At 37.8% G+C, this 12465-nt stretch overlaps 1 protein-coding gene across 2 annotated transcripts in view; it reads left to right on the top strand.

Moving 5' to 3' along the window:
* Window positions 1–12465, top strand: part of LOC117402960 (potassium voltage-gated channel subfamily KQT member 5-like) — a 259050-nt gene that overhangs the window by 170262 nt on the left and 76323 nt on the right. For both annotated transcript variants that reach the window (XM_034004698.3, XM_034004697.3), the window contains exon 3: window positions 11051–11141. In XM_034004698.3, the coding sequence (XP_033860589.3) occupies window positions 11051–11141 (91 nt within the window). The remainder of the gene's footprint in view (window positions 1–11050; window positions 11142–12465) is intronic.

The following is a 12465-nucleotide window of genomic DNA, read 5'->3' as shown; positions in this document are numbered from 1 at the left end:
GGTTTTTACCCTGGTTTTCTCCCCAATTTGGAATGCCCAATTATTATAAGCTTTATCCTGGTTCACCGCTGCCACCCCCCCGGCGACTCGGGGAACGGAGGCTGAAACACGTGTCCTCCGAAACGTGTTCCTGCCAATCCGTCATTTTTCGCACTGCGGATCCACAGCAAACCAGACCCACAGTGCCGGAGGACAACACAGATCTGAATGACTCCACTGCAGACCTGCAGGCACTCAGGCGCTGGGCACACCAGCTGTGGCCACCCCGGCAATGGTGCGGGGTACTCCAGCAGTGACCATGCTGGCAGTGGTGGCGATACCGGCAGTAACAACGCTGGCGGTGGCGGTGGTGTCAGCTGCTCCTGCTCTCTGCTCATGCCCTTTGCAGGAGCCCTTGAAAGCAGGTACTTGTATGAGCTGAGTACTTGGCAACACCCCTCTTCACAGCTAATAATGAAAGATTAGACAACAGTGGAATTGGTTGTATTTTTGTTTATTATTATTGTTATTATTATTATTATTATTATTATTATTATTATTATTATTATTATTATTATTATTTTGATAGGATAGGATACAAAATCATATTATGTTTTTTTTTCTTACGGTTTGGTGGAATAAACCATTAAAATGTTTTAAAAATGTGGTGTTGAAAGGCAAAGCTAGACCTGGAGATATGTTTGATGCTAAACTAAAAGCCATACAATTAAAACCAATGCAAACCGGAAGTAGTACAGTACCTTGAGAAAAAGAAAGAAAACTAGTATTTCATGACAAAAATGATGTTCGAAAGAAATTGCAGCAAAGACCAACTTTTAAAGCAGCATCTGTAAGAGTATCCTGAAATGTGATCTTCTGAGCGATCCTTTCCCATGGTGTTCTATGCGGTTTGGTGGTCATTTCAGATAGTTATAAATCGGAAGAGCAGAGAGCTGCTCACTGCTCTTAATGCCAGGCTGTTCTTATGAGTTGCTGTGTACAGTTTCGGAGAAGCCAAACCACATCCTTTTACCGGCAGCTATGTGCTCTTAAAAGGAAAGGCTTTATGAAAGTTGAAAGCTTTTTAAGAATGAAAATGGATCACCTTTGGATGATGGAATTCCTACAAAGACATAAGCTGTGTCAGTAAGTTCTTTTTGCAGTTCAATATTTAATAAAATAAATCATTACAGATGACAGGAGCGTATTAGCAGTGCCAAAAGAATATCCAGACATGCAGTCGGTGTGAAAAATCCAGACAAATTCGAGGCAGCAGACTTCCACACAAACATTCCATGACATGCAATTCTCTGTGCAGGAGAATGGATCTACTGATTTGGGCACTGTGCGATCAGCTGGCTGAGGGAAAAGAATGACTACCCTTGATTTGTATTGCTGTACTCAATAGAATTGCTTTGCAAACTCTTGACAGAAGCCAAGGATATGAAGGGTCCCAGGGCCTTTGCCAAAGCCTTGACCCTGTATCTTATACTATTAATACAGACTGACAACTATACTGATAATTTTAAAAGCAGTAATGTATTTTGTATTGTACATCTTAGTAAATTAGCCTATTTGCCTGATATAAGCAGCTGTTGTTAAAGAATAAAGCACAACAGCTGTTTTTGTGTATGAAGAGGGAGAGTATAATGAATGAATATCCTTAACACCAAGGCCATATCCTGCTTTGAATATAATAAGACAGGAATTCTGATGCTTCAATGTTTCCACAAATATATATATATATATATATATATATATATATATATATATATATATATATATATATATATATATACAGATGAACCGTTTTTATGTCACCTCGTTTAACTTCATGCCCCGTTTATTATCACGACTTCAAAAACCACCCGCCACGCACCATAGGTTCTTTGAGAAACTACCTCTCTTAACATCATCTCACAAACCAGCTTATTGTCACGTTTTGTGCAGCCTGTCAAATGCTGTGTGGCTGGACTTTACTAAGTAACCACATGATAGAATTACTTTCCAACGCAACTAACAACCAGTAATCATCTCGGCTGATTAAACTAACATTTTGTGCAGCCTGTCAAATGCTGCGTGGGCGGTCTTAACGGGATACAGTTCAGTTACAAAATACCAACATCACCAAATTTAACTGTGCTGTCATAGGCAAACGTGAAACGAATATCACGAATTTTGCCTGCACGGCAATCATGATACATATATACTCTTACGGCCATGAGTGTCAAAAGTGCTTGGTACATGGATGGATGGTATAGTACAATAAATACACCTCTGTGTAGCTGCTGAAATTTATAATGCAACATACAGGTTATAGAAATTTGGAAGACAGAAGAGGTGCTTTGTTAACTTACTATTGTCTAGACTTAATACCATTTTTGGTTTTACTGACTTTTTTAATAAGATGAACAATGATAGGGTTTAAACTATATTATACCAGTACACATTTTTTATGTTCCAAATGTAGCCTAAACCTGCTTTGTCTACATATAAAACAACAACATATGTTTCCTAAATATCTGTTTTACACCAGGAACTCTTTGTGGGGAACCTGTTTCTTTCAAACCTCTACAGATTTATAATTGTGTTTGTAATTGTACATTGATTAATCCCATAAATAGGGAAATGTATTTGTATTTTTAATACACAGAATGGGGCTGATTTGCAAAGCTTGCAATAATTAATTAATTATATAACTCATGGGGAAAGTCAAGATGCCAATTGACAGGACAAATGATTTTTATTCCAATGCACCTTTTTAGATAAATAAGAGGGTAAATCTATTCTAGCAGTGGCCCTTGCTTTTGAATCATTTTTTAAAGAGGCTACTGGAGACCACACATACTATTTATGTGTTTTTAAATTGTACACAGATCCAGATGTATTTCAGTAGTAGAACATTGTGACCGAGAACAAATGAATCTTGGTTATAAATCTCCCTCCCGACCTGTGAGGGCAGTGTGTAAAAGGAACAGGGTGCCCTGGACTGGATGGTCTGACAATTCATTCCAGGGAAAGGTGGAAGTCGGCCATCTAGAAAGGGGGAGGAGCTACGGTACACCAAGTCATCGCCCCAGAAGGGAAGCGATGTGGCAACTGCATGTTGGAGGAGAAACGGTTGCACTCGCTAACCAAAGCGATCTGTTGGTTTGTTATGGTTACAAGCGAACCAAAAGGAGAACCAAAATCATACAGTGAGTGTTTAGTGTTTTGTTTGTTTGTCCTGTCTAATTACAATTGTTTGTTTAAGACCAGCACCAAATCCGGACAACACTTCACCACTATGCACGAATAAATTGTATTTCACCACTTGCACGTTAGCACTCACTGTGGACTTGTGATCGTGTGTGTATCTTGTGTGTGTTTAATACTGTGTTTATTATTTCGGGACTGTAACCCTGGTTTAACAGTACAATGCACATGCACATGGTGTATTGCCTGGGATTATCATTTGCGGTCACAACGACCTGGATTATAAACTGTATCAAGTTAAACATTGCTTGGACCATGAATTTACTTGTTTGTCATTACTTGAGCCCTGCATTATCTCTACACCTGCGCACTGCAACCCACTTGGCCGCAAACATTAATAGTAATCTATTTAAAGGTTTCTCTGACTGTTCCATTCAAGTTTTATCATTCAAAAAGATACAGCAAGAGAACACATTAAACTCTTTAGCACCACCTGTAACAAGATACAGTGCTCATGCCTTCAGTTTCAGACAGAAAGGGGCTGTTAGGAGCTCAGAAAATATTGAATACAGATGTACTGAAAGTATTTGTATAAAGTATTCAATAATTCAAAAGGCAACCGTTATAATTCAGGCAATATTGCGTTTCGGATGATAGGTTTCCCTCTTTATATATCATAATAATATGATGGAAAATGAATGATCTTAATCATGTGAGAGGACAATATATTGATGATATAGCCAGTATAGTACTGAAGTAGTGCGGAAAAAAAACAATCCAAGCCGCAGTCAAAATATTTTTATTTTACTCCCCACTGAAATACGGTGTGTACTTTTCATTTTGTTATTTTTCTTGGCCATTTATTACTGAAACACTTAGGTCAATTACCCTTTAATGGAAAAGTCCTCTGTTTAAGTATTATGATTTAGCTGCTATGAACCTATTTATGATCTAGATACAGTTCTTTATGTTTAAATATTATGGAAATACAGACTGTAGTTAAGGGTCAAAGAAGTCAGTGACAGAGTTTGAGGCCTAAAAAATAATTGTTTGCTGTCAGACACATTTTGCAGCCTGGGGTCAACAGTTTCCCACTAGAACCCCAAGGACTACTGTCCATACAGTATTTGTTTTATTACTCTTTAAGAAAAAGTTTGGCAGCCAATTGAACAGTAGTTTTTTAAGATTTTCTCTAGTACATTTTTCATCGTCTTCCACTGTCAGTTGTCTTACATATATAAATTCCAGAAGCGCTGTTAATGACATTTTTATGACCACTTTGTTTTAAGAGACCTTTTTGTTATTATAACATAGTTTGTTTTCTCTCACGAGACTTTTGGAAATCGTTCTGTGGTCAGGAGCTCAGTCAGATAGGTAGGGGAATGGGGGGAATGGCTGTAGTCATAATGCTGGGCTATAATTTATTATTATTTGTTTATTTAGCAGATGCCTTTATCCAAGGCGACTTACAGAGACTAGGGTGTGTGAACTATGCATCAGCTGCAGCGTTGCTTACAACTACGCTGTACAGACTGTTTCCCCCATTATATGGCACTTTTGTTTGAAATGAGTTTGAATTTGCAAACAAAGGGTTAAATTCCTGTAGTTTCCTGTGATGACTGAATTTTAAAGGGGTTGAGCTGTAAGTAATGATATTACTCATACACTTTTATTCGCTATATAGGTCACACATGTGCGGTTTTGAAAGAAACACATTTTATAGTAAACATGTATTTTTTATTACTGGTATTACACTGGGTTAAATACATTTCTGTTTGCATGCTTTGCTTTCAGTACTGCACCTCATTTCCTTCCAGTGAGCCAGCAGGGTAGCTGTGTCTCTGATAGGACTTCCATTCTCTTTATCTAAATATTTCTCTCAGTAGGCTTGGTGTCAGCTCATCTGCGAGAGTCACAAATTATAGCCAAACACCAAGCCTACTGGTAGCTTCAAAATCACCTTTCTTTGAGTCAATGTAAAATTGTGAAAGAGGGTGCTACCATGCTGTCACAAAGACGGCCGGAGTGGGTGGTGTCAGACCAGAGACAGGAAATAAATAAACACAGAGATGTGGTTTGGTGAAGCTGGGCGCGTGATTGCGCTCAGCATTTAATAATTAAACAGTACAGAAAATAAAAGGTTTTAAACACAAAAACACAAGCACAAAACAGGACACGGCACTTCACGCCAAAATAAATAGACAAACAAAACGGACTACACAGACAAACGGTGCACGGAGACAAACAAACACGGTGAGTAAAATAAATGGTTATTTTAGTTTAATTTCCTTTCCTACTTAAACTTTCCTCCTTCTCCTCACCCGTTCTCCACTCTCGAACACCCAACCCCGACTGAAAGAAACGTGCATCTATATATACTGTTGTGCTGGGATTCAATTACTAATTAATTATTCACTTGAATCCCAGCACGTGAATTAATTCTGTGCAACCCCGTGCTCACATATTACATTTAACCAGCACGTGAAGTGATTTGTGCTCTCCTCGTGCCTAAATACAAATCTACACTTTCTAAATACACGTGAAACACAGACCCGTTTATATCCCGTGTACCAATGACTATACACCAACATTAACACACGCACGCAACATACAACACATAACACACAATTGCACACAGGGGCGGGGCACATTGCCACACATGCCTATTTAAATATATACTGAACTGGATTGTATCTCGCAGTTTGGAATATCCCAGAGCACCGGAATAAGTAATACTGCTCTATCTGAAATGCAACAAAATTAAACACAAGACAGCAATATAACTGTGATTACTATAAAGCACAGGATGGAAGGGTTAGTAGCCTTACACACTGGCATACTCACAAATCTGTAGCCGCTGCCAAAAATCTGGAGAAAGACAAATCTTGGGTCCTGTACAAACCGCATCAGTCAGTGCAAAAAGATTAGCAACAGGAGAGTCTGATGGCAGCTTACAAGAGTGACCTCTAGTGTGCAATATTGTCGTTCTTGTGCATTACAAAAATGTTGTGCTTCTTTATGTTAGTTTGACAATATAATGAATATTATGAAGGTAAAATGTTTCATTGGAAGGGTGTTCAGTTGATTCAAATACATCATTTAGAACAGGGCTGGAACAAAGACCAGGACTGGAAGTGCCAACTATGCCCACCATTGACATAGAGGACTTTTATTCAAGTGAAATGTGAAATTGCAAGACAATGAAAACATTAAAAATAAAAATATATATTTTGGGGGTTTATTGGTTCACAGCACCCTATAACTCTCTGTGTTGATCCTGATCTTCATCTTGCTGCCCCTAGTACTATTTAATTTTTACCATTCCAGCCTATTTCTTTCTGTATCCCTTAAATAAACAATAGTCTCCAAAACAAAGGCAGTTGGCCAACACAACTCCTGTTGGAATCTGCAGCAGTAAGCATTATGAGTTAATTTATGTAACTTGCAGGTTGAACATTTTACTATGGCACAGAGCTGGTTGTAAACCGTTTTTCATTCTTTCTGGAAACAGAATAAAAAGGAAAGTCAACGAAGTGCCAGTAACTTCAGAAACATTTGTTTAGCTTTTGAAAACATCTTTCAAACTCAATTCGTTTTTTTTTTTAAGATGCTAGAAATGTAAAGATCAATATTGTTATAATCCATCTGAAGAATCTAAAGCACTGTATGTACATATGGAAACATACTTTAGTAAAATCATGGCTGTTAGGTTTCAGATCTACAGTACACAACTTTTTTAAACACCTAAAACACATGGTTAAGAACCTTGTCATATGTCTTGTTCTAGGATAAACAGTTCCAGTTTAAATGACGGAAAATCGAAGTGATACGTATGTTACCGGGTAACACTTTAATATGTACTGATTGGGAGGTATTGCTTTTCCTCTCCACTGATCCCGCTACAGGACAGACAGCTGTACTGAAAAGTATGAGAAGTAGAGTAGCTCACCTGCTAAAGTCACGCTTGGTGTGCAGGGGAGTGTAGGCTGGTGGGATTGGAGGACTCCCTTTCTATAAACTACCCTTTTTTTACGTGTCCCTGGAGCAAATAAAAAGGGGGGTATATATATGTAGTGCTTTTTTTAACACATAACACTCTAAAATTAGATTTTACCCTGAACACCCCTTCCATCCCCACCCCTCCAAATCCTACGCTCTTTCTTTTTTTCTTAGCAACAAGATATTCTGAGCAGGAGAAAAACAAAATTTAACTGTCTACTGCGCCACATTATGATTGGTATATAATAGTGCGCTGACTGAGTTGTGAGAGGTCTACATGAGTTGCTGGCTGCTTAGCCCTAAAGATGTTGGTCTGTATCAGTCAGCTTCCCCCCCACAACCAACCAGATGTGAGGTGCTTTAACATACTTGTGCAGTAAATGGAAATATTATACAGTTTCACCCTCATTACCACTGCTCAGCATCTTTAGAACAACAGATTACTTCTGACTAAAAACATATGGTAGCAACCATGAGGAAAAGGCTTCCATAAAAATGACTGTTAATCAGGATATGAGATTTGTTAAAGTTAGATTCTTCATGTTATAAAATCTATTACGTTTTCACAACTTTTGTAAAGACCAAGATAAGATTTAAAAATACCTTTTGTTTTTAACTAGGAACTTCAGAACATCAAAAATGCTTGTGTATTTACCTAGTGACTCGCCTAGTACGCTAGGAACAATAAAAGACTTTGCACAATGTGACAGCAATCTTTGCTGAAATTCTTCAGCGAGTGTCTCATTGGTTCTGTAGCTCCCACTATTTAGGGAGGCAAAACTGTCAGCGACTGAGTCATCTCACCACACTACTTGCCAGGCACCCTGTGAGCTCAAGTTCGCCAACATCCACTGTGAGCTTCTCAGTGTAAAGATGTGATTTGTTTGGTGGCGGCTGGAGGATTCCCATTGACTTTAATTTCTCTTGATCTGTTGTGGCAGAAACGCAGGGGTAAAATAATTGGCCAATCTATTTAAAAAAAAAAAAAAAAAGAATATTTAACTTTATTTAGAAATCTGCCCCCTTCGTAGAACTATTTAATGGGACCCCCTGTAGTATACAGCATACCAATCAGGTTGCCTTGTATGCTACTGTTTGTTATATTACATCGCATGCCATTAAAAGTATGTGTAAAAAGTCCAGTCCTGGGGTGAAAGACTATTTAGTCAGGGTTTTATAGCTGACTGCAGTGTCTTGAAGAATGTCTTGCAGAGCAGCCTTGTAGTAGTGTTAATAACTTGTGTCATTCCATTTGTCTGGTCAGAGGACTAAATGTTTGCCTGTGGGATTTGGAATAAGATCAATTCTGTACTACATTTCAACCAGGTATAATAGAAGAATAAAACCCCACTATTTTTGCCTTCATCTTTCATACTGTGTCCTCTTTCAAAAGAGTGAAGAATGTAAATTGTGTGTGTATTATGCTTTTAGTTCAGCTCTCAACTCTTTACACAGGATCATATTAAAGAACACAATTCCAGTTATGTTGTCTTGGCAGTTTCTTTGACTGCACTATGATAAGTACATGCTTTTAGACTGGTGCAGATGTGTACAAAGGAGGCTCGCTGAACTGATAGGTTACACTATTTTTAGGTTTAAAGTAGCACAGGAGCTAAGTCTGAACAATACTGCTGCAGCTTACCACCCAAGGCTAATGTTTTACTGTCTGTAAAGCATGAGAGAATCAACCATCTGCTTGTTCAGCAAGTCAAATAGGCAAGCTGCAAAGCTTAAGATTTCAAATTCAGCAACGCTGTGCTTGAGTCAGAAAGCCAGCGAGGACCCTAATTATATAAGGATCCGCCAGGGGCACAGTTTGGAATGTATGGTGCAAACAGTTTGCTTTAAACAGCACTCATTTCTGGTTTCAAACAGAAACTCACTAATACTAACTTAACAAAGACAGTGTTGGGATAACTGCTGATTTGTACAGTACACAGTCAGAAAAGTCTCATCAGCTTTTCTGACACTTTCCTGTGTAGAATTGGGACACCGTATACGTCAAACAAAACACTAAAAAATCTCAGGTTTTTTTTTTGTTTGTTTTAAGTAAGAAAGACAGCAGAGCAGCAAATAAAGCCTTGCTCATCATTTTACCTTGAAACTACAAACCCGAACAGCCTTATGATTCACGCAGATATAGCTTGTTTTTATTTTTGTGTAGTTAACTGGCTACAAATGAGTACACACCTTCTTTCATTTTGAGTAAAAACTGCTAAAAAAATTAAGTCAAGCAAGGCCAAGTCTCGTCTAATCCCTTCAACGCGGAGGCTAATGCCTTCAGCACAGATGAAGACATTGGACAAAAAATGTGTCTATCCCAATCTTTGTTTAGGAAAGTTTTATCTTATCACAAGTAATTAAACACAAGGAAACCTGTAGAAGTACATTCAAGGTGCAGATGACTGAGTCAGTTAGCAGTTGCTATTATTTGAACTTTCCGCAGATTACATGTTGCTTCAGTGGCAACTGAGTCTTCATGACCCATTGTTCAACTCAAGCAGAGTTACATGAAATGTTAATTCTGTCTGAGTTATTTTCTTTAGTTATAAGTTAGAGTTATTTTGTAAAAAGTCTCAATAGCTGCACGAGGTACACCCCCAAGCTATTGCTGTCTGTGCTTGGCTCAGAAGGGTCCGCTGCTTTGTTTAATCCCAGCCTGCCCTGAGTCAAAGTTCAAGGTCACTGCTGTGGTACAGTCAACAACAGATTTCTATTGGGGTAATTGTGTTAGTTGGAAGGGGATCTTGTGTGTTTTATCAAAGCCTTCTTTGAGGAAGCGCTTAAGATGTAATGCAAAACATCAGGAAACAGTTATGTAATGAACCTAGGCTAGCAGATCCTTGAAAATCTCAAAGTGATTCATCTGGACTTGAGGAGAGCAGGTTCTTTTTTTAAATTGAAGTCCTTTTGGTTAACTTTAGTATGTAAAGGGTGCTTTTGCGGATCAGTTCAGTGGTTGTCAATTAAAAGATGAAAAGGTAATAAAATGTATTGGTCGGAGGGGAGGGAGTCTTTTCAAAGTATATTTGTTCTGGGATCCCCCAAACACTATTACAAAACAGCACTGAAAAGTAAACATGAGAGCTCTAACACAATATTGTATTGTTATATGCTGCTATGGCCAAAAGTTTGGCACCACCTAGAATTTTAGGATTGAGACATACTTTAAAGAAATATATATATATGAACATAATTTAGATATTTTATTAAACATCACATACTCAAAGATACTACAAAATGATATCACAAATGTCTACCATAAGCCATAATAGTAGTACAGTATTTCATGTTAGATTTTAATGTCACCTTTTTTAATTTTTGTCAGTCAATATGTTAACGTAACATTATTCAGCAGGTTTCAGTCGACTTTATGAAGCAAATTTTGTTAATCCTATAGGGTGATGCAAAATGTTTGGCCATAGCTGTACATTTAAACTGAATCTTGAGAAATGTGCAATAACTGTGCAAATAAAATAAAAGGGAACTCATAGACGATCTATGTGCATTCAGCCTGATTTTTGAGAAACAACCAACTGACATTATATTTTCAGATGATGACATTCTTTATAGCTTCATTGAAAAGTAGGCAGAGATCTGAAAATCATACCCAATGCACATAGCCCACTACAGCGATTTAGACCCTCAAATCACTATTCCATGGTTGCATCATGTGAATGCATTTGATGCCGGTAATGTTAAATGGGTTATGATGGCAAACAGTGGTATAAAAAAATACAATTCAATGGCTTTCATGTAGTTGAGATATCTAAACTCTCCATTGGGATAGTTGTAAGGGTTTTGGTAATACACTGTATTGAAATTTTGAGCTCAGAAGTACTTGAACTAACTGTTAAAACTGCATTTTCTTTTGCAGTTTTATTCTGGTCTTTGGCTGCTTGGTTCTGTCTGTCTTTTCCACCATCCCAGAACACACAGAGCTTGCCTCCCATTGTCTTCTCATCCTGGTAAGCTGAAAAGGAGCCTCTTTTTTACATGCATGTTTTACTCTTTTAAGATGAGTATTGCTTTATAAGTGATGTTTTGCACCTGTTATTTAGAACGATTGAGTATCAGAACATTATGTCAATTTCTCAACGCACCCCCTTTGTACAGTATTCTCCAAACACGTGGGATGTTGCTCTGTAGTGGTCAGTGTTGTGTGATGCACTGCTGTTGCAGATTCTGTCCCGTCAGTGAGATGACAGGAAACAGGACTGTCAAGAACACTTACTCAAACAGAAATCTGAAGTGGTCGCTCTTCCATGGCAACTACTGTGTGATTACATGGACATTGCCTTTTGAACAATATTGTGTTACTCAATGTAATTTTATGGTGACACTATTGTACAGACCATTTCTGTGTAATAACATTTATTCCACCAGTAGTTACCATTTAACTGCAGCTTTGCATGGCTATTTTTGCTCTGTCTATTTAAAAGTTATTTTTTAATGTATTTATTTAAAGTCTTTTAAAAACATTATCTCATTGAGATGACCCATCTAATTTTCAGGATAACCCTTTATGACAGACATGGCAATGCAATAGGCATTTACAATTCTATACGTTCATATACTGTACACAAGACATCTGGTAAGATTTTCTTCTCAAAGAAGTTCCTATACAAGTACAGTGGAATACAGTGCCCAATAAATTTGTTGTACTTCGTAAAGTACAATAAAATCCAAGTGGGAAGAATCCACAGCTGGATTTTTTACAACATGGGGAATCACCCTAGACTGCATAAACCATCTTTTTATTTCAAATATCTTTGTTAATTCAAGAAGTATCACTAAAAATAAGTAGTTGACACTTTCTAGGCGCATTCCCTGGTACTGTACAAATTCAGCTGTGGTTTATCATCATTTCTGTTAACATGAAAATGAAAACACAGGTAGCACAACTTAAAACAAGAATTAACCAACCACAAGACCAACTTTAATGCTCTGTGAGTCACTGACACAGAAGAGAGAAAAAAAAACTACAGCATCAGGTTGTGCAATTCCCAAACATTTCATAAGTGGGTCTTTATGTTTAATTAACTGTGTTTACCACAGTTGACCAACATTACCATAACAACACTTATCCTGAAAACCATTCTTTTTGACAACAAGCCATGGTAAGGGATTGGAGTCAGGCAGTTTCTTCTTCCCTTGAGATCCCTCTGTGATGAAACAGATTTTCTCCTTTAATTGACATTGTACTGTAACTAACTAGGTTAGGGCAAGCAGGGGTACTGTTACATTTGTGAATCTGATTGAAGAGAATTGCGTTAAAATAAAGCAATCTCA

The sequence above is a fragment of the Acipenser ruthenus genome, chromosome 5, assembly GCF_902713425.1.
Source record: "Acipenser ruthenus chromosome 5, fAciRut3.2 maternal haplotype, whole genome shotgun sequence".
Classification (NCBI taxonomy): domain Eukaryota; kingdom Metazoa; phylum Chordata; class Actinopteri; order Acipenseriformes; family Acipenseridae; genus Acipenser; species Acipenser ruthenus.
Note: the sequence above shows the minus strand (reverse complement) of the source record. Positions and strands in the feature narration are given on the sequence as shown.